Source organism: Bos indicus x Bos taurus, chromosome 22 (genome assembly GCF_003369695.1).
Source record: "Bos indicus x Bos taurus breed Angus x Brahman F1 hybrid chromosome 22, Bos_hybrid_MaternalHap_v2.0, whole genome shotgun sequence".
NCBI classification, from domain to species: Eukaryota; Metazoa; Chordata; class Mammalia; order Artiodactyla; family Bovidae; genus Bos; species Bos indicus x Bos taurus.
This window is the reverse complement of record NC_040097.1, coordinates 857,021-884,334: the sequence shown is the minus strand read 5'-3', so window position 1 is coordinate 884,334 and position 27,314 is coordinate 857,021. Positions and strand designations below refer to the sequence as shown.

At 57.9% G+C, this 27,314-nt stretch overlaps 2 protein-coding genes across 2 annotated transcripts in view; both read right to left on the bottom strand.

The window, feature by feature from the left end:
* PODXL2 (podocalyxin like 2) overlaps positions 1–1,874 on the bottom strand; it is a 50,510-nt gene extending 48,636 nt beyond the window's left edge. Inside the window, exon 1 of the mRNA XM_027523885.1 lies at positions 1,744–1,874. Within this exon, the coding sequence (XP_027379686.1) occupies positions 1,744–1,807 (64 nt within the window). The 5' untranslated portion in view covers positions 1,808–1,874. The remainder of the gene's footprint in view (positions 1–1,743) is intronic.
* An 8,149-nt stretch (positions 1,875–10,023) lies between these two features.
* On the bottom strand, positions 10,024–26,644 carry MCM2 (minichromosome maintenance complex component 2). Its single transcript, XM_027522846.1, has 16 exons — positions 26,541–26,644; positions 25,877–26,109; positions 22,184–22,359; positions 21,845–22,102; positions 21,493–21,712; positions 21,141–21,348; positions 19,624–19,758; positions 19,229–19,420; positions 14,954–15,047; positions 14,156–14,406; positions 13,926–14,052; positions 13,458–13,570; positions 12,425–12,670; positions 11,450–11,632; positions 10,986–11,141; positions 10,024–10,723 (listed from the first exon to the last, which is right to left on the bottom strand). The coding sequence occupies exons 1-16, from the start codon at positions 26,544–26,546 to the stop codon at positions 10,613–10,615; spliced, it is 2,709 nt and encodes a 902-aa protein (XP_027378647.1). The 5' UTR covers positions 26,547–26,644; the 3' UTR covers positions 10,024–10,612.
* Positions 26,645–27,314: the final 670 nt, after the last annotated feature.

Sequence of the window (27,314 nt, the reverse complement as noted above, 5' to 3'; positions counted from 1 at the left end):
AAAAAGTGTGTACGAGACTGCCGCTGCTTCAGTCGTGTCGGACTCTATGCGACCCCATGGATGGTAGCCTGCCAGGCTCCTCTGTCCATAGAATTTTTCAGGCAAGAGTGCCATTTCCTTCTCCAGGGGATCTTTCCAACCCAGGGACTGGATCCACATCTCCTGCATTTCCTGCCTTGCAGACAAATTCTTTTACCACTGAGCCACTAAGAGATTCTGATCATGTTTCTGAAAAGCTGTGTTTGAAAAGGAGGAATCTGGCTTTTGATTTCTTCTGCAGTAAACAGTTTCTTTTTCTTGAAGCTATTTTTCTGCACAATGGTTATTTTTCCTTTATAAAGACCTTGATATTTTCAAAAGCTTGGCAGTGGGTAATTACGAGATGTTACTTATTTTCAAACTTGCCCACCAAAATAGTAGCTGAGACCTACCCATTCCCTGTATAACTACTTTTGCACTTAATAATTAATCTGCCTAAGACTACCGGATTTTAACTTCCAGATACACACTGATCTTTTTTTTCCTCTAGCACCTGCAATCTTCTGTTACCTCCATCACTCTCAACCAAGAGAACAAAAAAGACAGAGCATGAAAAGGATTCCAGGGATCGGCCTCAAAGAACTGAAAACCTGACCCAAACAAATTCAGGAAAGGAGGCGCAGGAAGCAGGCTTGTATCTTAGGGGGTGAAAAGAGCAAGGTCTCCACAATCCCCATGTTTTGTCTCCCCTGCGTCTGCTCTTGATCCCCGCGTCCTTCTCTCGTTTCCCTTGCCCTAATCAGCAGCTCTGAAGTCCGAGATCCCTAACCCTCCGCAGACACCCATTCGGAGCCGCCCAGCAGCATCAGTGACGCGGCCCACAGCTTGGACTGTCCGCTGCAACAGAGATGGGCCAGCACCACCAACGCGAGGGCACACACTTGGCGCGCGTGTCAGAGAAACAGTGCCGCCCGGTCCTGGCAGGCGTGTCCCCACTACAGCTTTGTAAGGGAGACGTCTTGGTGGACACACACGCACCCCAGTACACTAGCGCGCCCCCCAGACGGAAGCGGAGGGACGAGGGGGGTAACCCGCAGCTGGCAGGAAGGGGCACGGTAACAGCTGGGGCATGGTCCTGACACACTCTGCAGACCAGTTCTGGGATGGCTGCCACATGGAGAGGCAGCCGGCCGGCAGCGCCTAGAGCTGAACCGCCCCTGCCCTCCAGACAGGACTCGCGTGGCGCGGACAGCGATGGGGCGGCCCGGAGGCCACGTCCGGGGCGCACCGCCTGGGTCCCCAGCCGTGCCTGCGCCCCGCTGCCGAAGGCGGCCCCTGGCTGAGTCGCGGCGGCGGGATTCTGCGCCCCGGCGCACAGGGCAGCGGTTGCTCTGCAGAGGTCGCCCCCCCAACCCAGCCGGGGACGGACCTCAGAGCGCCTCAGGCCGACCGCGCGGGGAGCATCAGGCCGACCGCGGCGGGCGGGACCACCGCGCGCACACACAGGTGCCCACCCCCGCCGGCGCGCCCCGCGCCCGCCCAGCCGCCGCGGGCCCGGACCCCCGCGCCGCTCCCCGCGCGCACACCTGCCGTCGCCGCCCCCCGCGCCTGTCACCGCAGCCCGGGCGCGCGGCCCTTTGTCGCAGAGACACACCCGCCCGGCGCCCCCGCCCCCCGCCCTCAGAAGCGCTCAGAGCGCTCGCGGCCGCGCGGCCCTTTGTTGGCGCGGAGCCGCCCAGCGCGCGCCGGCCGCCGCCCGCTCACCTCCGGCCAGCAGCAGCAGCAGGGACGGCAGCGGCGACCCCGCGGCCCTCAGCAGCCGGCCCATGGTGCCGCGTCGCCGCTCCGCAGCTGCCTGGGCATCTCAGGGCCGCACGGGCGGCGGCGGCAGCGGCGGCGGCGGCGCGCGCGCGCGCGCGCGCCCATTGGCCCGCGAGGCCGTCACTCGCCCCGCCCCGCCCCGCCACGTGAGCGCCCCGCCCCTCCGCCCGGCCACCAGCCAATCGACGTCGCGGAGGTCGGGGGCGGAGCCAGCCCGCTGCCCGCGCCTCGCGCGCCTCGCACCTCAGACCTCACGCCTCACAGGCCCGCAGCCGCCTGGCGCTCAAGTCTCGCGAACGCGGGGCGTGGCCGCGGCGCTGAGGGCCGAGCTCGCGAGGCTGCGCCCGACCTCAGGCTCTGTGAGGGGCTTCTTTCTCGGTCGCGGGTGGGCTCCGTCTGGGTTAGGCACTGCCCGAACCAAGCTCTGGAGAAGGCAATGGCACCTCACTCCAGTGTTCTCGCCTGGAAAATCCCATGGATGGAGGAGCCTGGTAGGCTGCGGTCCATGGGGTCGCTGGGAGTCGGACACGACTGAGCGACTTCACTTTCACGCATTGGAGAAGGAAATGGCAACCCACTCGTGTTCTTGCCTGGAGAATCCCAGGGACGGCGGAGCCTGGTGGGCTGCTGTCTGTGGGCTCGCATAGAGTCGGACACGACTGAAGCGACTTAGCAGCAGCAGCAGCAGCAGAACCAAGCTCACGCCTTTCTGAATAACTCTTGAGAGGCATAAGTCCCATGATGTTATTAATAGTTTATTCATAAATTGAGAACACTGCATATCAAAATCCGCAGAGCGCAGCCAACGGGTCAGAGTTTATAGCCACAGACGCTACTAGAAGACAGTAAAAGAAAGCGAATTAAGTATCCGACGTAAGAGGCTTTAACACGCACGTACACGGAGGAATCAACACATTTGTTGACATAAGAAAACCCCAGTAGAACTGACTGCTAAAAGCCTGAGAAAGATGAAGCTGCCAAATCTTTTACCATCAAGAAAAGAAGACCTAAGTATAAATACCATTAGAAATGAAAAGGAGAACAAAACTACAAATAAGTTATTTTAAAATTATAAGCAAAACGACACATATTATTAACATTTAAACTGTAATTGCAGTATATACTTTTAAGGAAAAAACAAATGACTGATTCAAGTAGTAGAAAAAGCTAAATAAGCAACAATGGGGAAAAAATAAAAGATAATTAAAATATCCTCCTAAAAAAGATACATCAAATAAACTGCAGAGCAAAGTTAGAAAGCTTCCCAATTGACTTTATGAAGTTGGAATAACAATTTAAAAAGCCCTAAGCCAATCTTATGGAGCGCAGATGCAACTTTCATGAAGAAATATGAGCAAGGTGAAGGCTGCATGTACTAAATATGTTGGGCTTCCCTGGTGGCTCAGTGGTAAACAATTCCCCTGCCAATGCAGGAGATGCAAGAGACATGGGTTCGATCTCTGGGTCTGGAAGATCGATCACCTGGAGAAGGAAATGGCAAGCCACTCCAGTATGCTTGCCTGGAAAATCCCATGGACAGAGGAGCCTGGGGGGCTACAGTCCAAGGGGTCGCAAAGAGTCAGACACGACAGAGCAACTGAGCACGCACAGGAGACTAAGGCCCTGCACGGCTTGCAGCAGGCCAGTGCCTCCCAACGGCATGCAGTGAGGCAGCCTCTGCTCCTCATACAAGGAACAAACAAAACCTTCAGAAGCAAGGAAGGAAAACTCCCTTAATTTAATAAAGGATGTCTCCTAGAAACCTACAGCAATCATACTTAACGAAGAAACATCAGAAGCATTCCCATTAAGTGAGGAACAAGAAAAGGATGATCATTACCCCCATAAATATTGAATATTCTGTAAGAGACAATGCAGTAAGGCATGATAAAGGAATAAAATAGGATAAAAATTTGGAAAGGCAATTATTTGCAACCATACCTAAGAAAATTCAAGATAACTGACAGACTAACCAAAAACTAGTAAGATTTCAGCAAGATTTCTGGGTATAAAATAACATGGAAATCTAATGTTTTAATATATCAATAAACAATTAGAAGATATAGTTGGGGAAAAGATCCCATTCACAACAACAGCTACTGAAAACCAGGAATATATCAAATAGAGATATAAAGTCTAGGTGAAGAGAACGCTGCAGCGTCACATAACACCAGAAGAAAGGGGGAAAGGCATCTTGCTCTGGATTGGGTGACTCCATGTTGTAAAGACATCAATGAACCAGATTAAACAACAAATTCAATGCAATGCCAATAAAAACACCTAGTGGAAGGTTTTGTGGAATTTGACAAACTGATGTAAAGATGTATGTTGAAGAGAAAATACGCAAGAGCCAAGGAAACTTTTATCAAAACACTTATACAAATTAAAATAGTAATTAAAACCACTCTACAAAGTACTATTAATAGCAAACTAAATCCAGCAACGTACAAAAGAGTTTTATACCGCGGCCAGTGAGATTTCTCTCAGGAACCTGTAACATATGCATAAACAATGAAATGAAACAGAGTTCAGGAACAGACTGCTGCATGTGCGAAAAAGTATTACGAAGGGCGCTTCATAAGAAGATAGTCCATAAACAGTGCTATGTCAGTTATATTTGAAAAAATAAAGTTAGATCCATATTTTACATCATAAAAAGTAAAAGTGGCTCAATTGTGTCCAATTCTTTGCAACCCCGTGGACTACAGAGTCCATGAAATTCTCCAGGCCAGAATACTGGAGTGGGTAGCCTTTCCCTTCTCCAGGGGAGTTTCCTAACCCAGGGATGGAACCCAGGTCATCATACATAGCAATTAAACTGAAATATCAAATCTAATCATTTAAAAAGCTGCTTTAAATATTGGCAAATAATATAAGTCATATATTAACCAAACAACCAACCAAACACAAAAGGCATAAAGGAAGTGACAGAGGTGTGTGTGTGTGTGTGTGTTTTAGTTGCTCAGTTGGTCCAACTCTTAGTGACCCCATGAACTGTAGCCCACCAGGCTTCTCTGTCCATGGAATTCTCCAGGCAAGAATACTGGAGTGGATTGCCATTCCCTTCTCCAGAGGATCTTCCTGACCCAGGGATTGAACCCTAGTCTCCTGCATCACAGGCAGATTCTTTACAGTTTGAGCTACAGGGAAGTCCTGGTTGAGATATACATCTACATAAAAATAAACACTAAACGCTGACAGGAAGATACCAACACTTCATAAACTCTTCCAGAAATTAGAACGGCAGGGAACGCTTCCAAACTCATTATATGATGCCAGTATTACCCTGAAACAAAAATCAGATATAGATAGGCATTACAAGAATAAAAACAAAAAAAAAACATAGACCACTATCTCTTATGAACATAGACACAAAACCACTCTACTAAGTACTATTAATAGCAAACCAAATCCAGCAACGTATAAAAAAGTTTTATACCATGGCCAGCGAGAATCTCGCTTGTATCTCAGGAATACAAGGTTATTTTAACATCTGAAAATCGATCAATGTTATACACCATATCAAAAACGGCCAAAACGCACATGATCATTTCAATAGCTGCAGAAAAAGCATTTGACATGATCCAATACCCTTTCATGATAAAAACCCTCCAGAAACCAGGAATAGGAGGGAGCCTTCCCAACCTGATAATAGTATCTACAAAAGCCCTGATGCTAACATCATGCCTAATGGTGGGGCTGAAAGCTTTCCCCCATGACCAGGAACAGCACAAGGCTGTCCACTGTGGCCACTTCTATTCCATACAGCACTGAGGTTCTAGCCAGACAGGTAGGCAAGAAAATGAAATAAGAGGCATCCTGAGTGGAAAGGAAGAAGGAAAGCTATGTCCATTCATAGATGATGTAATCTTACACATAAAAAATCCTGAGTTTTCATCCACTAAAAACCTATTAGAACTAATGAACGACTTCACCAAGGTAGCAGCATGTAAGATCAATATATAAAAGTCAGTGTATTCTGCACACTGTCTGGTAAGCAGAATCATGGCCCTTAGGACGTCCCTGACCTCCAGCACCTGTGAATACATTCCCTCACAGGGAGAATGGGGACTCTGCAGGGGCCATTAAGTTAAGGACATGGGAAGGGAGATGATCCTGGATCACTGAGGTGGACTCAGGGTCATCACGAGGCTTCTCACAAAGGAAACGGGGAGGAAGGAGAGTCAGAGTCAAGATAAAACATGACCCTGAGAGCAGAGTTCAGTGATGCTGTTTCTGGCTTTGAAAACAGCAGAAGGGGCCAGGAGCGAAGGGACGCAGGCGCCCTCTAGAAGCTGGAAGAGGAAGCAAAGGAACTTCTACCCAGAACCCTGCTGACACTTTGATCTTAGCTTGGTGAGACCCATTTCAGATTTCTGACCTCCCAAACTGTTAAGACAGTAAGTTTGTGTTACTTTAAGCCTCTGAACTTGTAGGAATGGCAACCCACTCCAGTATTCTTGCCTGGAGAATTCCATGGACAGAGTAGTCTGGCAGGCTGAAGTCCATGAAGTCGCAAAGCAGAAATAGGAACATATAAATTGCAATGAAGTAAGAAAATTCCACTTAAAAGACCATCAAAAGTATATTAAATACTTGGAAATAAGTCTACAAAATAAGTACAAAACCTCCTCTGAAAACTACAAATATTGCTGAAGCACATTAAAGAAAACCTGTGACCCGTGGTGGATTCATGTTGATGTATGGCAAAACCAATACAATATTGTAAAGTAATTAGCCTTTAATTAAAATAAATAAGTTTAAATTAAAAAATAAAATTCTGTATAAAAAATAATAATAAAATAAAACCTGTGTAAGTGGATGGACAGCCCATCTCATGGATGAAAAGACTTGAAGTTGTTAAGATAGCAATCCCCAAAGTGATCTATGGATTCAACGCAGTCCTCATCAAAATTCTTGCTGGCTTCTTTGCAGAAACTGATAAACTGATTCCAAATATCGTATGGAAATTCAAGGGGTCCAGGTTAGCCAGAACAATCTTAGAAAGTAAAACAAAGTGGACATATCCTTGGGATAAAATGGAGAGTTCAGAAATAAACCCTCACGTTTATGGCCATATACCTGGCAGGGTTCCAAGGCAATCTGTGGAGAGAGAGCAGTCTCTTCCACAAAAGTGCTGGGACAGGTGGACATGCACACCCAGAAGCATGACAGGTAGACCCCCCACCCCCAACATCATACACAAACTGTACGCCAAACGGATCACAGACCTAAATGTAAGACAGAAAACTGTGACTCTACTAGAACAAACCCTGGGGGAATATATTCATGACCATGGCTTAGGCAATAGTTTTTCAGATGATATCAAAAGCACAAGCCTTGAAAGAAAAATATATATAGGAGACCGAGAAATGAAAAACATTTTGTGCTTCAGAGGACACCATCAGGGGCTTCCCAAGTAGCACCAGTGGTAAAGAACCCACCTGCTAATGCAGGAGACATAAGAAATGCAGGTTTGATCCCTGGGGTGGGAAGATCCCCTGGAGGAGGGCATTGCAAAGGACACCATCAAGGAAGTGAAGACAACCCGCAGAATGGGGAAAAAATACTTGGAAATCCTAAATCTGATAAAAGACTTATGTCTAGGCCACATAAAGAACTCATAACTCAAAAAGACTGCCTAATGGAAAAATGGGCATAAATGTGCACAGATACTTGTGCACAGAAGATACACAAATGGACAATAAGCACGTGAAAAGATGCTTACCGTCATCAGCCATCAGGGGGATGAAAAGCAAAATCACAGTAAGAAACCACTTCGGACTTCCCTGCTGGTCCGGTGGTTACGAATCACCCTGACCACGCAGGGTACACAGGTTCGATCCCTGACCGGGGAAGATGCCACGTGCCATGGAGCAACAAAGTCCATGCACCATGACGGGGCCCGCACTCCAGAGCCCGTGCTCGAAAACAAGAGAAGCCACCACAATGAGAAGCTTGCACCATGCAAAAAGAGTAGCCCCTGCTCTCTGCAAGTGGAGAAAACCCACATGCAGCAATGAAGACCCAGCGCAGCCAAAAGAAAGAAACCAGTCCAAGGCACTAAGGATGACTGACATCAAAAAGACAAAGTTTTGTGCAGAACATGGAGAAACCAATCAGAGCCCTCACGCACTACTGGTGGGAAGGCAAGACGGCGCGGCTGCAGCAGAAGACAGGCTTGTGGCTCTCAGAGGAAACACAGCCGCCGCTACGACCCAGCAACTCCACTTCTGGGTCCACACCCGAGAGAAAACGTGCGTCCACACAGAAACTCGTTACAGGGACACTCACAGCAGCAGCATTCACAACAGGCAGGCGCTCACCAGCCGACACATGGACAAGGTGTGGTGGTGGTGTTCAGTCACTCAGTCGTGGCTGACTGAGAGCCCGTGAGCTGCAGCGCCCCAGGCTTCCCTGTCTCTCACTAGCTTCCCTAAAATAGAATGTTACTCAGTAGTAAGAACTGAAGCACTGACATATGCTGAAGGAACCTTAAAAAACCTTAGGCTAAGTGAAAGAAGCCGTCACAGAACACCAGCTAGTGCAGGATTCCTTGTGTGCGAAACGTCCAGAAAAGGGAAATCCAGACACAGAAAGTACATGTGTGGTTGCTGAGGGCGGGGGGTGGGGGTGAGGAGGGAAGGAGAGTGAATTTCAACAGGTGTGGGTTAGGGGGAGGACTAAAACGTCCTAAAATTGATTCTGGTCGATGGCTGTACAATTCTGAACGTGCTAAGACCACTGAGTTGTAGATTTTAAACCATGTTATTTAACCGTGTCCCAATAAACCTGTTACCTAAAATAACACAAGTGTCCACAAGTGTCCATCTTACATTTGTCTTTAATACCCATGTAGATGTATGCAGTATCAGTATATTTAAAAGTTTTACCTGCATGATATCACATCTTCCGGTATCTTTTCAGTCACAACTACATTTTAGATTAACCCATTAATAAACTTGCTGGGAAGGACTGTAGGCAGAAGGAGAAGAGGGCGGCAGAGGATGAGATGGTTGGATGGCATCACTGACTCAGTGGACACGAATATGAGCCAACTCGGGGAGATACTGAAGGACAGAGGAGCCTGGCGTGCTGCAGTCCACAGGATCGCAGAGTCGCACATGACTTAGTGACTCAAAAACAACAAAATTGCAGGAATAAAAACTTTAACTGTTCAATCCTAAACTATATCAAAGGAAAAGCTTCCCTTGATCCCATGTGGCCTGCCAGCTGCCCCATCCCGCTTCAGAACCAGACTTCTCAGGTTCCCACCTGTCAGCTTCCACTTCCTTCCACACACACACCTCTACTCAGGCTGCACTGACGCTGCTGGCCAAGGCCACCGTCAACCTCTGCCTTACCACCAATACCGAACTTCAACCCGAGACGCACATTTACGCTTTCCCAACGTTTCTAAAGGAGAAGGCAATGGCACCCCACTCCAGTACTCTTGCCTGGAAAATCCCATGGATGGAGGAGCCTGGAAGGCTGCAGTCCATGGGGTCGCTAAGAGTCGGACACAACTCAGCGACTTCACTTTCACTTTTCATTTCCATGCATTGGAGAAGGAAATGGCAACCCGCTCCAGTGTTCTTGCCTGGAGAATCCCAGGGACGGGAGAGCCTGGTGGGCTGCCATCTATGGGGTCGGAGTCGGACACGACTGAAGTGACTCAGCAGCAGCAGTGTTTCTAAACTGGGCTGTTTCATGGTTGGTGGCATCTGGTCGTTTGACGTGCTGGCACCTTTGTCTTGGCAGCGCAGAGACCAGCGATCCCTATAACGGGGCACCTGACATGCAAGGAGACGCAGCACAGGGGCAGGCCTGTCGTCTCCGTGTTCCTGCAGCCGGCTGGGCCCCAGCTGACCTCGGCCCTCTAGAGGTTTCGTCTTGTTTCCCCCACCGCCTGCGCATGCCTACGTGCCCTACGCTGGTTCACATAAAGGACACTCAAGCTCCCTGCAGCCAGCAGCTGGTGGTCTGCCTCACCGCCTTCGAGGCGCTTCTGTTCAGGACCCGGGGTGGAGGAGGGCACTGTCCCAAGGTCCCTTGATCCCATACAGACAAGTGCTAACCAAACTCCCCAGAGACCCGCACCCACAAAGCAAACCGCTCTGTCAGCCTGATCCACACCTGCAGAAGGCCAGAGGCAGAAGCAGAGAACCTCAGAGGGAAGTGCAGGAAAGCCTGGGTTGTCACATGAAACTGAAGACACCAATATTTAGGTTTACTCGACTGACTTTATTAAAAACTAAAACCATAGAAAGAACTAATGTATAAACAACAGCGTGGGAAGGCGGCCGGCAGAAAAGACCACCACAGCAACGGGGAGGGGGTAGCCCGGCTCCAGGGACCCTCCCCCGACCCCATCCCACCCTGTCGCCACAAGCTAAGGCTGTGGGGCTGCCAGAGGGCGCCAGGCTGTGCTGGCCCACAGGCTGTCTCTACTCACGGGAGCCGAGACAAGCCCATGGGACACAGTTCAGAAAAACACTGCAAGTCCGGAAACTCAGGCCAAGAGGCCAACAACTCTGGTGAAACCCTTACGGCTTCAGTCCCCCAGCACAGCGCCCTCCTTCACCCCGGGTCCTGAACACAGGCACCTTGAAGGAGGTAAGGCAAACCTCCTGCAGGTGGGGGCCGCTGGTGGGAGGCGGGTGCTGAAAATGCAGCCCTAGAAGATGAGTCCCCAGAAGACAGAGCAGAATAAACAAACACCTGGGCCGACGCCGGCAGGGGAGCCAGAGCCCAGCCCCACCCTGGGAGTCCCATTTGGCTTTGGGTCCCGGGGCAGAGTGAAGCCTGGACGCTAGAACTGCTGCAGGATCACCTTGCGCTTCAGGTCGTGGGTGAACTTGTGCATGCGGAAGAGCTCGCTGTCGTAGAAGGCGGACAGGTTGTGGATGTTGATCTGCCGGGCCTGAGAGAGGGGGCGTCGGGTGAGCCCTGCGGACCGCGGGCTCCCAGGGCCCGTTCGCAGGGGCAGCCAGCTGGGCTCCGTCCCCATCACCAGGAGGAGCAAACAGGCCTGCGGCCGCCGGACAACCTGCAACTGGGCACTGGGCTCAGAACTGCAGCCCGACGACACCCCTGAACTCAGACAAGCTGCGAGCTGGCCTGGCCAGGCTCCTCAACGGGACGAGGGAGACACGCGCGTTCCGACCGCCCGGTCACGCTCGTACCTTGTCCACCAAGTCCTTCTCGGGAACCTCGATCGTGTCCTGCTGGGCCCCGAAGCGGTTGCGCTGATACGTCACCTGCTCGGCCACCAGCTGCTTCAGGATGAACAGCAGCAACTCATTGTTGTCCCGGCGGAACGACAGGTAGCGGGCGAATGTCTGAGAAGACAGCAGGTGAGCCTCCAGCCCGGGCTCAGGCCCCGCCTCCCTGCTCTATGCCCCGCCCATGCAGCTCAGAATCCTGCCTCCCGTGCTCCACCCACGCAGCTCAGGCCCCGCCCCCTGCCCTATGCCCCACCTCCCAACTCCACGCCCCGCCCACAGCTGAGGTCCCGCCTCCCATACTCCGTCCACACGGCACAGGCCTCACCTCCCGTGCTCCACCCACGCAGCTCAAGCCCCGCCCCCACAGAGAGGCGCCCCCGCCTCCCGAGCTCCGTGGCCCATCCCCAGACGGCCGGGCCCACCTTCCGCATGCCACGCATGACGCTGAACTTCTGAGTGTCCACGAAGCTCTCGAGCATCACGCGGATGGCCATGTTCACGTCGTCCTCCATGACGTAGTCCCGCAGGTGCATGCGCGCATGGGCCTCGGCCATGCGGATCATGGACTCAATATGCCGCACGGTGATGGGGATGCTGCCCGTGGCCTGGAGGGGGGACCGCGTCAGGGCACTGTAGGGCAGCCAGGACGGGAGGAGCCGCAAAGCTGGCATGGCCAAGGGCCCGGCTGACCACTCCACAGCGGGATGCCCGCCTGAGCCAGGTACGCAGGCACTTCCACTCACACCGAAGTGCAAAGGCTCACGCCCACTATGTCCACCAGCTTGTGGCACCTACAGTGCACATGCCTGGGGGCTGCTGTGCTTTGTCTCTGTCCGACACCAGGGGCCCCAAGGTGCTATGACCGTGAGGCGACAGACTGCTCCTGTGAAGCCTGCCCTATCCCCCTGCAAAGGCCCGTACCAGTGACAGGGTGGGTGGGTTGGGGGGCAGCGGGGAGGAAGGTGGTTGTGGAACTCCGAGGGTGAGGGGGCAACCTGCCCTTACATTCTCCCTCCACCAGGAACGAACCAGAACCAGCCCCACATTGAGGCGAATGCATATGCATGTAAGTTCCATCTAAACAAACGGACTCACTGGAAAAGACCCTGCTGCTGGGAAAGACTGAAGGCAGGAGAAGGGGACGACAGAGGATGAGATGGCTGGATGGCATCACTGACTCGATGGACATGAGTTTGGGTAAACTCCAGGAGTTGGTGATGGACAGGGAACCCTTGCGTGCTGCAGTCCATGGGGTCACAGAGAGTCAGACAGGCCTGAGCGACTGCACTGACTAGTGAGCAGACTGGGAGGCCGCGTGAGCTCTGCGTCTTTCGGGCCTCCCTGCCCCAGCTCTGGGCCCACTACCGCACGATGGGGCTGGGCTGCAGGGTCCTCACCATGGACTCCTTCCTCAGGTCACTGTACATCTTGGCCACCTTGTCCTGGTCCATCTGGTTGAGCTTCGGGTGGACCTTCTCCTTGGCGTAGATGATGTACTTCCTCAGGACCTCCTGAGGCAGGGGCTCCACGCCGTAGGTGTTGGGCATAGCGGGCTCCGGGGCGCCCCCCGAGCCCCCATCCTCCTTGTTGCTGGGGTGGTGTCTGACGTGGCTGCCGACCACAAAGCGGGCCAGCATCTCATCCTGAGATGGCGGAGGAGGAGCAGGGTGAGCCGGTACAAGAACATGAACCCCCTCCAATGCCCTCCAACAATGTGTCTGCCCACTGCGGACACAAAACTCCGGGCGGGGGGAGGGTGGACAGTGAGTGGGGCGCACCCCCAGGAGGGCAGAGGAGATGGGGGGGGGGGGCATGGGGGTGGGTTTAAGCTACAGGGTGAAGAGAAGCAGAGGGGTGGGCGGGAGCCTGAGGCCCGGACCCTGCTGGGGTCAGCAGAGCCCGGGTCATGACACCTGGGAACGCAGGTCAGGAGGCCATGCAGGAGAGGAGGGGCAGAGACCCCGCGGGATGGCAGGCTCCCTGCTAGCGAGTAGGGAGGGGAGGGAGAGGTCAGGGGGGCATGCAGGAGAGGAGGGGCGGGGGAGACCTCGCAGGACGGCGGGCTCCCTGCTAGCGAGGAGGGGAGGCCGAGCAGAGGCAGGCCCACCCATTTCCGCACAGACAGCTGGCTTCCGACAGGGGAGCTGGGTGGCTGTGAGGGTGGAGGCCGGGCGATAGCACCAAGGCTGCAGGGCGCGTGCCAAAGGAGGGGCTGGGGTGGGGCCAGAGCAGTGAGAAGCAAGTGGACTCGGGAGGCAGTGGCAGAACGTGGCCACGCTGGGGGATGGGGCAGCAAGGAGAGAAATCGAGGACCTCTGGACTCAGAACAAGCGTGGAGAGCACACGACCGTTGAGCAGCCCTTCCAAGCCCACCACCCCACCACCCCGGGACCCACGTGAGGCCCCCAAGCTCGGTGCACAGCTGCGTACCTGCACAGGGTCCACTGTGTCCCTGACCACACACAGGACGTCAAAGCGGGAGATGATGGGCTCAGTGAGGTCCACGTTCTCCGAGAAGGTGAGTGAGGGGTCGTAGCGGCCGCCTGGGACAGAGAGGCGGTTGCTGTCAGGGCTCCTGCTCCCAGGGCCCTCTTCTCCTTGACCAAACGTGGGTTTCCAACCCGTGTGGCTACAGTGGCGGGAGGGGAGTCGACGGACACAGCATCTGCCCAGGCCGTCTACAAGGGTCCACGGCGCTCCAGCCACATGCCGGCTGAGACTGGTGCCAGCCCTGCCCGATGGGACACGCCAGGTGCTCCTCCCGGCCACCGAGTACGCGGCTCCATGAGGGCTGGGGCGTCTCGGCCTTCCACCCTGCCCCCACACGCAGCGCAGGGGAGAGGCACGCCTTCTGCGGCTGGGTCCCTGGGTCCAGGCCCCCCAGCGTCGCGCTCCCACCTATGGGGTTGGCCGCAGCGATGACGGTGCAGCGGGCCTGGAGGGAGGTGACGATGCCCGCCTTGGAGATGGAGATGCTCTGCTGCTCCATGGCCTCGTGGATGCTGGTCCTGTCCTGGTCGTTCATCTGCGTGGAGGGCCAACGGGGCTCGTGACGCGCCCGCTCACTCAGCTGAGGCCCCGGGCTCCCCACCCAGGCCCGCACACACCTCCGCGGCCCAGGGCCCCACCTTGTCAAATTCGTCAATTAGGCACACTCCTCGGTCAGCCAGCACCAGGGCGCCAGCCTCCAGGGTCCACTCCCGGCTGACTGGGTGGCGTTGGACATACGCTGTGAGGCCCACAGCCGAGGCGCCCTGGCCGGTGGTGAAGATGGCCCGACTCGACACCTGCTCCACGTACTTGAGGAACTGCGACTTGGCCGTGCCGGGGTCCCCACACAGCAACACGTTGATGTCTCCTCGCACCTTGTGCTTGCCGCCTGCAGAGGAGACAAGCTCAGGATGACCCCCCAGCCCAGCACCACCAACATGAGCTTCTTCCGGGACAGAGGTGGGACACCCAGGACGCCTTTCCCCTCTGAGCACAGAATCCAGAGGAGCGGGGGCCCCGTGATAGGGGGTGGGCGCCAAGATGCTCTTTGTGACGTGAACCTCGGAGGCTGTGCGCGAGCTCTCCCGCCAGGAGGACAGCTGGACGCAGCCCGTGCAGACCAGGACACGGTCACTTGGGAGGAGCCCATGCTGGGTGCGCCCACGGAGGGCAAGGCTGGACGGCCCCTCGCAGGCAGGCAGCCGCACGCGTGTCAGGAGCACCACGCTTGAGGTGCCGTGCTGTTTGCCACGTCAGCCCGTGTGCCGTCCGCATGAATGACTGCACGGGTCTGCCCCGCACCGCCCACCCCCGACCCGTGACCCACAGGAGGGCCCACGCCGAGGCAAGGCGGCCCGCGGGGCCTCGTTGGTCGAGAAGGGGACAGGACAGACACACGTTCACATCTCCCCACGGGACGGCCCACCCCTGCTCACCGGGGTTCTTGGGCTCCCCTCCGAACAAGGCCAGCGCCAGGCCTCGCTTGATGTCCTCGTGCCCGTAGATGGAAGGAGCGATGCTGGCAAAGATCTGGGGGTGAGCGGAGACGGGAACAGTCACCCGTGTGCTCCGGCCCCGCACCGGTGCCCCGACCTGCTGACTTGGAGCCTCCTTCCGAGTCACAGAACCAGAGGGCTTCCCTGGGTGTGCGTGTGTGTGTGTGTTAACAGGGAGAAAGGCTCTCTCAAAATCCACGTGAGCCTGAATATACAACCCGAGACGTCAGACACGTCTTCTTGGTAGAAATGACCCCCTCCCTCCTGGGTCTCCCACCCCACCCCGTGAGGGGCCCCTATAGACCCACAGCATCCACGAACCCAACGCAGCTCAGACCAGGCGGCTATCTAGCACCCACTTCAGGGAAGGGACCCTCGAGTGCCCTGAAGCGGGGCGCCCGAGCCCTGGACCAGGGTGTGGGCTGGCGGTCCGTCCCGTGCGCGGGTGACTGGCGCACCCTCCTGGGAACGGGGCCCGGCCCTGCCCGAGTGCCTCCCGCCTGGCTGCACGTGGTCAGTCTGGAGGCGACGCCCGTCTTCACAGCACGGCCCCGCTGCTAGTTCTGTCCTCGCCCCTAAAACCTACTGAGAAACCTGGCCCGGGGAGCGGCAGCCCTGCATGCAGTGGGGACGGGGTCCAGGGCAGTGCCCTGGGGGCCTGTGTCTCCCTGAGGCCACCCCACCGAGAGGGGAACCACACTTCCCACGGGTGCCTTGGGGGAAGCGCTGACGCAAAGTCCAGGCAGGAAGTGTGTAGAAAAGGACCGTGAGGATGCACCCAGATGACTGGCCATGGCCGCCGGCCAGGAGCCGACGTGAACGAGGTCACTGGCAAGACATGGACACAGGGCGCCAAGGGGCGCTGCCCGAGGGGCCAAACCCCAGCGATGTAGGGTCCACGGCTGCGCTGACCCTGAAGCTCGGGTGAGGGGAACACTCTTTACTCTGAAATCTGGTGAATAAAAGGAAACGAGCAGCACTTCGCTTTTCCGCCAGGAGGCCCCCAGGCAGTCAGGTAGTTGATGAAGAAAAGCTTCTCCGAGCACAGGACGCCAGCAGGGAAAGGGCGGAGCCGAGCTAGAGGCCAGGCCTCCCGCAGCCCCCGTGAAGGTCCCACACAGCGAAAGTGCGTCTGGGCTGCTCACAGCAGAGACGAGTGGGCACCACCTGCCCCGGGAGGTCCACCTCGGCCCCCCTACCCAAGAAACACCTGCCCCGTCTGACCAAGCCTCCGAATGATTTACAGAAGCAGGCGATAGGAACGTGCTCATGCAGGACAAGGGTGGCAGCGTCCGGGCTGCAGAAGCGCAGAGGACAGACGACCCGGGCCTCCCACAGAAAACCGCAGCAAGAGACAGGCTGGAGGGGCACCTCAGGGCAGGGCAGGAGACACTCGACCGTGCCCACATGCGGACCACGGGCTGGAGGGGCACCTGAGGGCAGGAGATGCTCGACCATCCCCACACGTGGGCCGACCGCACCAGGACGCCGACTGCAGGAAGCTCTTCAGAGGAAGATCCCCAGGGAACCGCGGTGCCCATCGAGTGCCGACACTCAAGACCAGCTAGGTGATTTTAGTGTGATAGCGGCGGCAGGCCCAGGCTCAGGGAAAAGACAGCCTCTTACAGACTCACTGACCAAGGTGCTGGTGCCATGCCAGATCTGAATCCGTGGCCCCAGGAGGCACCGCACGGAGCAGACCAGCCCCGACCTCAAGGAGCTGACACGCCAGCATAGGGCCCCGGGGGTCCTCACACCACCACACCCGACTCAAGACCTGAGCTGCGTCCCAACAGACACTCCCACAGAGGGGGCAGAGGGCGGACCCTGGGAGCAGGGCTGGAAGCCAGCCGGCCCGGTGAGACCCCTGCCTGCCCCACGTGAGCCCCGTGACATGGGCACCTCACGCAACCCCCAACATCATCAGTAACACGACACAGCCCACCCTCTGTAAACTGCTCACTCCTGAGCACTCAGTGAGCCTCCTACTAGGCCCCCAGCTCTGTTGGGAGACAGTCACCCTGGGCTGCTCGTCCGCCCACACGTCCGTCCTAAGGGGTCAGGACTGCCGGCCAGGACCCTCGCCCAGATCACGGCCCGGTGCTGTCTGGGCACCAGGCACATGGCAGGATGAGGTGATGTCTCCCACGGGACCGAGGGCAGCAGCCCACTTCCCAGTGCCATGCCTGCAGGCTCCCCGGGGCCTGCCCAGACCTGAAGGGGAGACACCCACTTCCCTGGGGTTAGTCCACTTACCCTCTCGACCTCTGTGTCACGGGAGGAATGAGCCACCTGCCACTGAGCACAGGGTGGGACGACCCTGGACTCCTCTGCTCCCACCAAACCCTGCGGGCCCTGCCTGCCACCCACCATGCAGACGGCGCCCTTGCCGTCTAAGCTCATCCTCCCGCCCCCCAAGCAGTCCTCGCACCCCGTCCGCCTGCCAGACGGAGAGGTGGCGGCTGCAGCCACCCCGTGCGCCCACAGACTGACCTTTCAGACGGTTCCAGGGCTGGGCATGACCCCGCCCCGGCCCCAGTTGGGCTCCTCACCCCACCACATGAAGCACGGTGCTGGAACTCAACCCCGAGTCCAGCTTCCGGCTCTGCGTCCCCATCCATCTCCAGGGTCTCCGATCAGGCAGGAGCCCCCTCTCTCAGCAGCCTCACCCATCAGTGGCCGAGCTCACGAAACCCAGCACGGGCAGATGGTGGGACTCAGATGGGAGGAACCACCGCGGCAGGTGGCGAGATAGGGTAGAACCAGCTCAGGGCAACAGCTACGGAGCACGCCAGCAGTACGGAGCGCCTGGCTGAAACTGTCCACACCTGGGCACCCAGGTTTCTAGGTGAAACCTCCCAATCCCAAGGAGCCACTCACCCAAATGTTAGAGAGAGAGCCACGCAGCAAGACCCGGCAGCAGCCCAAGGCGTTGGCCCCGCCCCCGCCCCAGCCGCCTGCAAACTCCGGCCCGAGTGGCTCAGAGCCCGACTGCTTCTGGACCTGCCTATAATCGCTTCAGCGTGTCTCTAGAATTGCAGTCATCCCCAGTGGCTGGTGAGAATGCCCGCCCTGCCAGCAGGCTCGACACGAGGCCGGCGCTGACCAAGCGTGGGGCTCAGACAGGCAGACACCGCCCGAGGCCTTGCTCTGTGAGCATCACGGGCAAGAGGCAGGCAGGACCGAGTTCCCGCTCAACTCTTCCCGGAAACGTCAGCGGCCAGCCCAGACGGATGGACGCACGAGGGAGCAGCCTCCTGGGCTCGGCGGTGCCGGGCACTTATAGGAGCCCGGGCATTAGGCACCCTCAGTGCCACCCTGTTCAGAATCCAGCTGCCTAGCTCTGCAGACCAGCAGAGCAGGAGGTGAGGGGCGGGAGGTGTTACTGGGACCCAGTAAAGGAGGAGTCCCATGAGGGCGATGACCAGATCCAACTCCCCTCTGGAGGCCCAGGCGTGGCCCCGGAGCGTATCCCCTGACCCAGAACGTCGGCAGACCCATGAGTCCTATATCCCCCAGGGGGCCCCAATCTTGGCAGATGGATAACGGGGCCGGTTGGGTGCAGGGCCCTGCACTGCGGGCAGAGAGCAGTCCGGGAGACAGCGGGGAGTGCGGAAACAGGTGGACAGCAAGTGGGAGGCAAGGGGAGGGGGACCCGAGGGGCCAAGCGCAGACCCGGCAGGACTCAAGGACAGGAACCACGCGCCCTGCGGCTGAGCCTGCAACCACATGGGACTGTCCGCAAGGGTGCTCACACGCGGATCCTCAGCGGGGCGGTGGGCACTTCTCAGCCCTGCACTGCTTAAAAACCACCTGTATCTTCACCTCTAGACAGTAAACCCCTCTCCCAGCCTCCGCAAACACGCCTGCCGTTCAAGGGCAAACGACAACCCGCACTGAGGAGCGCTCTTCCAGGAGGCAGACCACAGGGAGGCGGGTGACACCGGGGACGACCCCCCTGCCGAGTTCTTCCTGCTCCCGCGTTTCCGGTCCAGCCCGAGCACTCCCCTGTCCTCTGGATGCAACACAGGCTCCGAGAGGCTGCCTGTCGCTCTTCCCTGAGAGCGCAGCCCGCATCGAGGCACGTGGACTCGGTGGATACGAGAATCAAACCGAGGGCCCAGCTTCCAAGACCCAGAACCAAGACGGAGGCTTGCGGTGGCCAGGGTGCGACCCCAGGCACCCGGGCTCTGTGGCAGCGCCCCCTCCACCTGCCTTCTCCCCGATCTGCTGGTCCTTGGAGAGGTTGGTGATCGTCTTCACGTCCTCGTCGGTCAGCTCGCCCACGGCCACCTTGTCGTCCTTCTTGGCCACGTGGTTGGCAAGGATGACGGTGGCAAAGACCGGGAAGCCGTTGGCGGTGTTGAGAGCCCCATCGTAGTTGTTGTGGTAGATGCCGGTCAGCTCCTGGGGGAGGCCGAGAGGTCAGGGGGCCAAACCGGGGTTGGCCCCACCCTGCCCCTCCCCAGGGCCCCCGGTCCGAGGGAGCTGAACTCAGCAGAAGTGTGGCACCCGGCTGCTGCACCCCAACAGAAGCTCCGCCCAGCAAGAGAGCTGCCCGCTGCCCGGCCACAGCACCCACACCAGCTCCCTTGGCCCCGGGCACTCACAATCTCGTCGCCTGGCTTGCAGCTGTCCACCAGGTCCGCGAGGAGGATGGCGTCCTTGGAGCGGGGCAGCCGGCCCGCTGCCACTTTGCCGGGACTCTCCTGGATCCGGATGCGCTGGTAGTTCTGGTAGACGGTCTGCACGGGACAGACACGGTCTCAGGGGCCGTCCTGCCCGGGGGCGGAGGCCGCGGTCTGAGCACCGGCTCTTGTCACCTGACTGGACCGCGGCCCCGGGCGGGGAGTGCAGCTTGTTACTCTCACTGGTGATGAGGAGACACAGGACCAGAGAGGGCAGGGAGCCACGGGCACCGGCACCCCACCCCACCTCTGCTCCAGCCGCCCACCCTGTTGACTCCTCCCTCTGCAGACGCAGAGCCTGCTCTGGGCCCTGCAGCTCACCCCGCGTGTGCACCTGCGGGAGCCGGGCTGCTCTGTGGCCTGAGCTGAGTGACGCTGGCGGAAGAGGCTCCCCGTGTGCACCATGGGGTGGGGCGTGAACTCTGCAGGTCCAGCCAGGGGAAGTCAGGTCACAAGAAAAGCATCAAACCAGCACCCAGGAAGCGAGTTACACCAGCGGTGGGCCTGCTCTCACAGTCACGGGGCAGCACTGTGCATGCCATCTAACAGCCCCGTCTCCCTATTGTCCAGAAGAGCTATGTGACGGCGGCTAAATGCACACGCTCTGGGTCAAAAGGCCTGAGTTCTAACCCTCTGGGCCACCTCCTAGCCGGACAACCTGCTGTTACTTCATCGGCCAAATAGGACCGACGACAGCACCTGCCCCCACGGGGCGATGAAGACCCAGTAACGCACACCCGCCCTGGACACCGAACAGGCCCCCTGGAAACTCCAGTGTGAGGACCACTCCTCCTCGAGTTCCTGTCCCTGCACGCAAAGCCTACACCTCTGCTCCTGGGCAGGAGGCGTCCAGAGCAACATGTGTGACAGGGTAAGCATAAAGGGAGGGGGACCAGCGAGATGGGGGCGGGGGTGGGGGGGCTCTGGGCAAAGGCAGGGGCTCACGTGGAGCCCTGCCCTGCAGCCATCCTCCCCAGGTCAAGGCGTACTCAGCTTTGAACAGGTCAGACTCTGGCGGTGGGCTGCCAGGCACTCCCTGGCAAGGCAGCTCCAACTGGGGCGCTTCTCAGATTTGTGAAGCAGTGGGGGGTCAGCCTGACACGGCAGCAGATGCTGGAGAGATGTGCACCCCACACAGGGGTTGTGATGGCCCCCCAACATAGACAAAGCCGAGCATTATGTGTCCAGGTGCTTAAGGCCCAGAGCCTTCGAGCAGGGCCTCCTGCAGACAGCATAGCAGTGTCTCCCTGCAGGGTAATTGTGACCCTGTGCGAGGCCAGACATGTCCCAGGGAGTCAGGACAGGCCCAGGCCTTGCTGTGGGCAGGGCTCTGGGGCAGCAGGGGCAGTTCTCCACATCTTCCCATTTGCGAGAGAACGGTAAACGCTGATGTTTCAGACGAAGCATCTGAACCACCTCGAGGGCTGGCTGGCACTCACCTCCTCCATGTTGACCTCAAAGGGGCCGGCTGACTGGCACTCGGGGCAGGAGCCCGGCTTCACCTCCTGGTTCTGGGACTGGCAGAAGGGCCCCAGCACGAACCCGCACTTGTTGCAGTTGTACTTGACCATGCTGAGCTGGGGCAGGACGCCTGTGCAGCTGGTCACCACGCCGCTCGTGCGGATCAGCTGGTTCAGGTGCAGCTGCCTGCGGGGGCCGGGGCGGGACGTCGCGTCAGGGCAGGGCGGGGCGTCAGGGCGCTGCGGGGCGGGGCGTCAGGGTCAGGGCGCTGCGCGGAGGGGTGTCAGAGGGCCCACCTTGCAGACCCGGGGGGGAGTGGGGGGTGCTCACCGGAGCGAGCGCAGCTCCTCCACCAGTGGCAGGTGGGAGATGCGGACGTGGATACGGCTGGCAATGCGGTCGTACTTGGGGTACATGGCCAGTACCACCTCCAGGGCCGCCTCGTCGAAGATCTGCAGCAGCTCGGCGGGCGCCTCAGGCAGGAAGTAGGCCAGCACGTGCTCCCGGGCCGCCAGGTCCTCGTAGTTCACCACCAGGCTCTCACGGTTCTCTGGGGGGCGGGGCGGGGCGGGCAGGCTGAGCAGGAGGGGCGGGGGAGACCGCTCTGCAGGCAGAGCCCTGACTCCCGCCCCGTCCCCAGCACGTCCATCCATCCGTCCGTCCGTCCGCAGGGCGGGCTTACCTTTGCACATGTCGCTGATGCGCTCCTTGAAGACGTTGTGCCCACGGCCATCCACGTGGGTGCGCAGGAAGTTCTTGAAGCGGTGGTGGATCTCCAGCCGCGGGCCGGCCATGCTCACCCACTCACGCACCGAGTGGCCCTTGAGGTCCTCCAGGTTCTCCACGCTCTCGATCATGTCCTCCTCCTCACCGTCCTCCGTGGCCCGCTCCACCTGCCGCCGCTTCCGGCTGGGGCGCTCCTCCTCCTCGTCGTCGCTGTCTGTGAGCCGGAAGGCACTCAGGGCCTGCTCCGCGCCCCCCCACCTTCCCCCTTCCCGCCCCAGGCTCCCCGAGAACCCACCGTACAGGAGCCCGCGGCGCATGCGGCCCAGGCCGCGGCCCGCCTCCCGGTCGCGCTGCCGCATGACCCGCTCAGCCGCCTCCCTCTGACTGGCCGTCAGCTCCTCCACGTCCTCGTCGTCCAGGGCCAGGCCCTCGGCCTCATAGACGTCCAGCTCCGGGATGGCGCGGTAGTCCCTGCAGGGCCCGGACAGGTGGTGTCGGCGCCCAAACCCCCAACAACAGCACCAGGATCTGGGCCCCCAGGGCTCCGGAGGCCCACGAGGGTCCCCAGGGACCCCCCCGTCTCTCACACACACACACACACAGACACACACACGATGGGGTGCAGCCTTCAAAGACAGAGATGCTGAGGACACTGCGCTCGGGGAGACGTCCTGCAGAAGTCGGTCTGGGAACCGGCTGGAGGTGGTCACACCACACAAGTGACCTGATGTCCCCGACCTCACCCTCAGTGCCAGAAACAGGAAAGCTTACATCATGTGCATCTTCCACATGAAAAGGGGAGCTCTGAGCACCCAAAGGAAAAGGAATCGGAGGACCCACCAAACCTCCTGCCGGAAGGGCCTCCAGAGCACCAACCCAGCTCCCCTCCAGCAGGAGGGGAGTTCCCCTCCTGCATGGCATCTGGCAGCCTCGCCTAGAACCCTGGACCCTGGCAGGCCCACCCACACCAGCCCAACTAGCCTGTCCCAAACACATCTGCAGCTCAACCCTCCCAGCCACGAGAGACCTTCCACCTGACCACCTCTCAGATACTGGATGGAGCAATGTCCACCCTCAGAACTAACGCAGCTGCCCTCCCTGGCATTCTGGGAGACATACATACCCTCCATCAGAAAGAGGAGAAAACCCAGCTCAAGGCTCAGGGGATTCCTGCCACCAGTCACTCAACATGGCTGGGTGTCACAGTCGATCCATGGCAGGGGCCCCGCTGGCTCCGACTCCACGCTGGCCCTCTGCAGTCCTCCCAATTCTCCTTCCCTCGGGGGAGGTGGTGATGGGGGAACAGCCTTTCTTAACTTTTTTTTGTGCCATAAACTCTGTCAAGCCACAGTCTCAAAACACATAATCCCATAATGCTGATGCCAGAAACAAAACCCAGAGCCAGCTTCATTTCTGGGCCGAGAGTTCCAGAATCTGAAGTGTCCTCCGGGAAAAGGTACCTGTCTGTCTGATGCTTGCTCCTTTGAAGGAAAGCTATGACAAACTTAGCATATGAAAAAGCAGAAACGTTACTTTGCTGACAAAGGTCCGTCAAGTCAAAGCTACAGTTTTTCCACTAGTCATGTACGGATATGAGAGTTAGACCATAAAGAAGGCTGAGCACTGAAGAATTGATGCTTTTGAACTGTGTTGGAGAAGACCCTTGAGAGTCCCTTCAACTGCAAGGAGATCCAACCAGTCAATCTTAAAGGAAATCAACACTGAATATTCATTGAAAGGACTGATGTTGAAACTCCAGTACTCTGGTCACCTGATGCAAAGAGCAGACTCATTAGAAAAGACCCTGATGCTGGGAAATATAGAAGGCAGGAGGACAAGGGGACAACAGAGGACGAGATGGTTGGATGGCGTCACCGACTCAGCAGACATGAGTCTGAGCAAACTCCGAGAGATAGTGAAGAACAGGGAAGCCTGATGTGCTTCAGTCCATGGGGTCGAGAAGAGTCAGACACGGCTGAGCGACTGAAGGATGACAACAACTGACTTGTTAAGGATTTCATGTTATGTGAGATGCCACCAGTGAAATTCTAATTGGTCTGCATAAAAAATTTTGATAAATTCGATCTCAGCAAAATTTACAATTAATTATGCATCTCAAACAAAACCATTTTTTAAAACTTAAAAAGCCACAGGTTGAGAAAGTAGTTACAAATCACATACCTGATAAAAGCCTCGTATCTAGAATAAGTTTTTTAAAACTCTTACAACTCAGTAATAAGAAATCAAGCAAACCAATTAAATGATGGGCAAAGACCCGAAGACCCATTTTCCAAAGATACACTGATGGCCAACACGCACATGAACAAATACTCAACATCACTGATCATCGGAGAAAAGGAAATCAAGACCACAGTAAGATACCACATCATGACATTAAGGTGCCTATTAACAAAACCCAGAAAACATCAGGTGTGGGCGAGAATGTGCAAAAATTAACCGGCATACGCCACCTGTGGTAAGGTAAAATGATGCAACTGCTTTGGAAAACAGTTTGGGGGTTCCTCAAAAAATTAACACTAGAATTATCACAGGACCCAACCATGCCATTTTTAGGACCTGGAATTCCATTTCAAGAGAATTCAAACACACATTCACATAAAAATCTCACAGCAACACTATTAAGACTTTCAAAGAACCCAAGTGTCTTCCAAACTATGAATGGGTAAATAAAATGCGGCCTGTCCATAAAGTAGAATATTACTCAGCCAGGAAAAGGACGGACATGCTGACGCGTGATCCAACAGATGGATGTGGACACCACGGGGCACGCGCACCACAGACCCTACAGGTAAGAGACGGTCAGACGGCCGACCACAGGAACAGGGGCGGGCTACAGCTGCCCTGCAGCGGGGAGAGGGGATGGGTGTGCTGGACTGGGTACAAGCGAACTTCCTGGGATGGCAGAGAAGCGGGACTGTGCTGACGTCCGCACAGCTCAGGAAGTCTACTCAGAAGCACTGAACTGTATTCTTGTAAGACGTAGCTTGTATATCATAGAAACCATACCTTGAGGACACTGCGTTTTAAAAAGCTACAAAACACAAAACCTAACTGGGCCCAACCGGTCCTCTAACCTCTATCAGAGCCCTGGCACGGGAAGGGCAGGGCAGCAGAGAGCGGTGGGCAGAGGCAGCGCAGTCAGGGAGGGGCGCCCTGCCCGCACAGCCCCACAGAGCCTGGAAGGAAGCTGCTCCGGGCCCATCTGTCAGGACTCTGCGGCAACAGTGCATAGTCCGCAGTGCCCCAGAAAGTCCGTGCGACACTCCTGCAGGGCTCGCCCCACTGACTGTGGGGTGGCCTGACACACAAAGGCTGGCACCCCTGAGTCAGAGCCACAGGGCCCCAGAGCAGAATGTCCGTGTGGCTCTGGGGGTTCAGACAATTCTGGGGCAAATGTACAGACTGGGTCCTGGCTGTGAACACGGTTAGACAGTAGTGGGGCCCAGCCTGGCTCACTCAGAGCTCTACTCCGCGGTCATAGCATTAAGCCTCCGTGACCGTGAGTACGTTTGCACGTTTATTACTAAGGGTGAACACAGAGTCTGGTATAGATTAGGCACCGTAACTGTTTGCTGAGCTGAATCTAAACCTTGATTAATCAGACCCACCCCCACCCCCAGTTTGTCTGAAGTTGCAGAGAAACTTGGCTGCCTGCTTCTTGACCTTCCCAGTTGGGATCCCCAACGTGGCCCCAGATTAGAGACACCCCCCCACCGGGGTGCACATCTCATGAAGCTGGGGCTTCCCCCGGCCTTAGGTAGGGTCTGGTGTCAGGTAGACACAGCAAGTTACAAGGATGTACGCTGTGGCTCCACAGACCTGTCTCCCCCCGGACACTGGACCAAAACGTGAACAAAGGCAAGGAGGCTCCGATGTATCTGCTTCTCCAGGACCCCAAACAAGGGGGGCCAGACACCGAAGGGACTCCCCGTGTAAACCGTGGAGCGAGGGGCCTGGAACTGCATACCTCTCCATGCCATCTCCAATAAGCTCCTCTCCGTCCTCCTCCTCCTCCAGGGGCCCCTCGGTGCCCAGCAGTCCCTCCGACTCATCCTCAAAGGGAGGAAGGTCCCGGCCAGGGCTGGAGGTCAGGGCATCCGTGCGCCGGGAGCTGCTCCGCCCGGGGCTGGAGGTGAGGGGCTCGTTGGCGCGCCGCCGCGGGCCCGGGCTGGACGCCAGCGTGAAGGACTCGGAGGATTCCTGCGAGAGGAGACAGGCTTGGAGCGGGCGAGGGCCGACTGCGCTCCCCGGCACGTCACCCCCGACTCGGGGCGTCTGCCTGTCCCCCCGCACCGCGGACCCCGCCGGCCTGCGCCTCTGCACCTACTGCCGTCCCCTGGGCCGGCTGACCGCCCGCTCCGGCCCCTGGCCCGGCTTCCCACCCATCTGGACCCCTCGGGGGGAGCTCCCAGGGGAGGCGGGACGCGAGGGCGGCCGCCCCCGAAGGGGTCCGGCACTTGGGCCGGAGGCGCGGTTGCTGACGAAGACCAGCCGGGGGAAGGGGGCCCGAAGGCGCCGGCCGGGCCGAGGTGCCCGGGAGCCGACGGGGTGGGGGACCGCCGGCCCGGCAGGCCCGCCCGCCCAGAGCGCAGAGTCGGGCCCCGGGGCCCCGGGCCCCGCGCCGCGCTCACCGCCATCTCCGCGCCGCGCTCCTCTCCTGCTCCGCCCGCCGCGACCAGTTTTCGCGCCAAAAGCGGCCCACGTGACCGCGCGAGCCCGGGAAGCGGCTGACGCTACACGACGTCACGACGTCGGCGACCGCGCTCTTTCCGGCCGGCGCTCGGGGAGCGGGCCGAGGGCGTGGCCCCGCCCGGCCCCGCCCAGGCCGCCCGAGGCTCACGACGTCGACTACCGAGTTCTTCCAGCTGTCGCTCTGCGGGGCGGCCCGACGCCCCGCCCAGGCCGCCCGAAGCCCGCCCAGCACGCCCCGAGGCCCCGCCCAGCCTGCCCGAGGCCCCGCCCAGCCCGCGCTCGACGCTGCGGGACCCGTTGAGACGCTGCAACCCGCGGAGGCATTGAGGACCAACCTCCCGTGCCAGCTGTGCGGCTTGGTCACTCTGGGGCCATTTGACAGACGAGGCAACGGAGGCTCAGGGCTCTGTCTTACTGTATTATGTCAACTGCTCCGAAAGTTCAGGCTGAACGCTTCAAGCGCCGAAAAGGCAAGGGTGCTAGGAGGCTACGAGGTTGGGGTGCCCTCTGGAGGCAGACGAGATGCAAGGGGGCGTTCCAGGTAGCAAGAGCCTCCCGCGCAGAGACGTGGAGAGCGGGGCGCCCTGGCATCTGCAAGCACTTCCCTAGCTCCAGGTAGACCGCTTGTGATGTCCTGGAAGGGACAAGACGACGACGTTGGAAACTCCAGCTCACGAAAGGCAACCAAGTCTTTCTAGAGAACTGGAACTTCC

Coding starts and splice junctions, on each gene's coding strand:
- MCM2 (XM_027522846.1), bottom strand. Junction 12,671..13,457: donor ACACAGTGGACCCTGTGCAG/GTACGCAGCTGT, acceptor CCGCCATCTCAG/GATGAGATGCTGGCCCGCTT. Junction 11,633..12,424: donor ACCTGAGGAAGGAGTCCATG/GTGAGGACCCTG, acceptor TCCCCCCTCCAG/GCCACGGGCAGCATCCCCAT.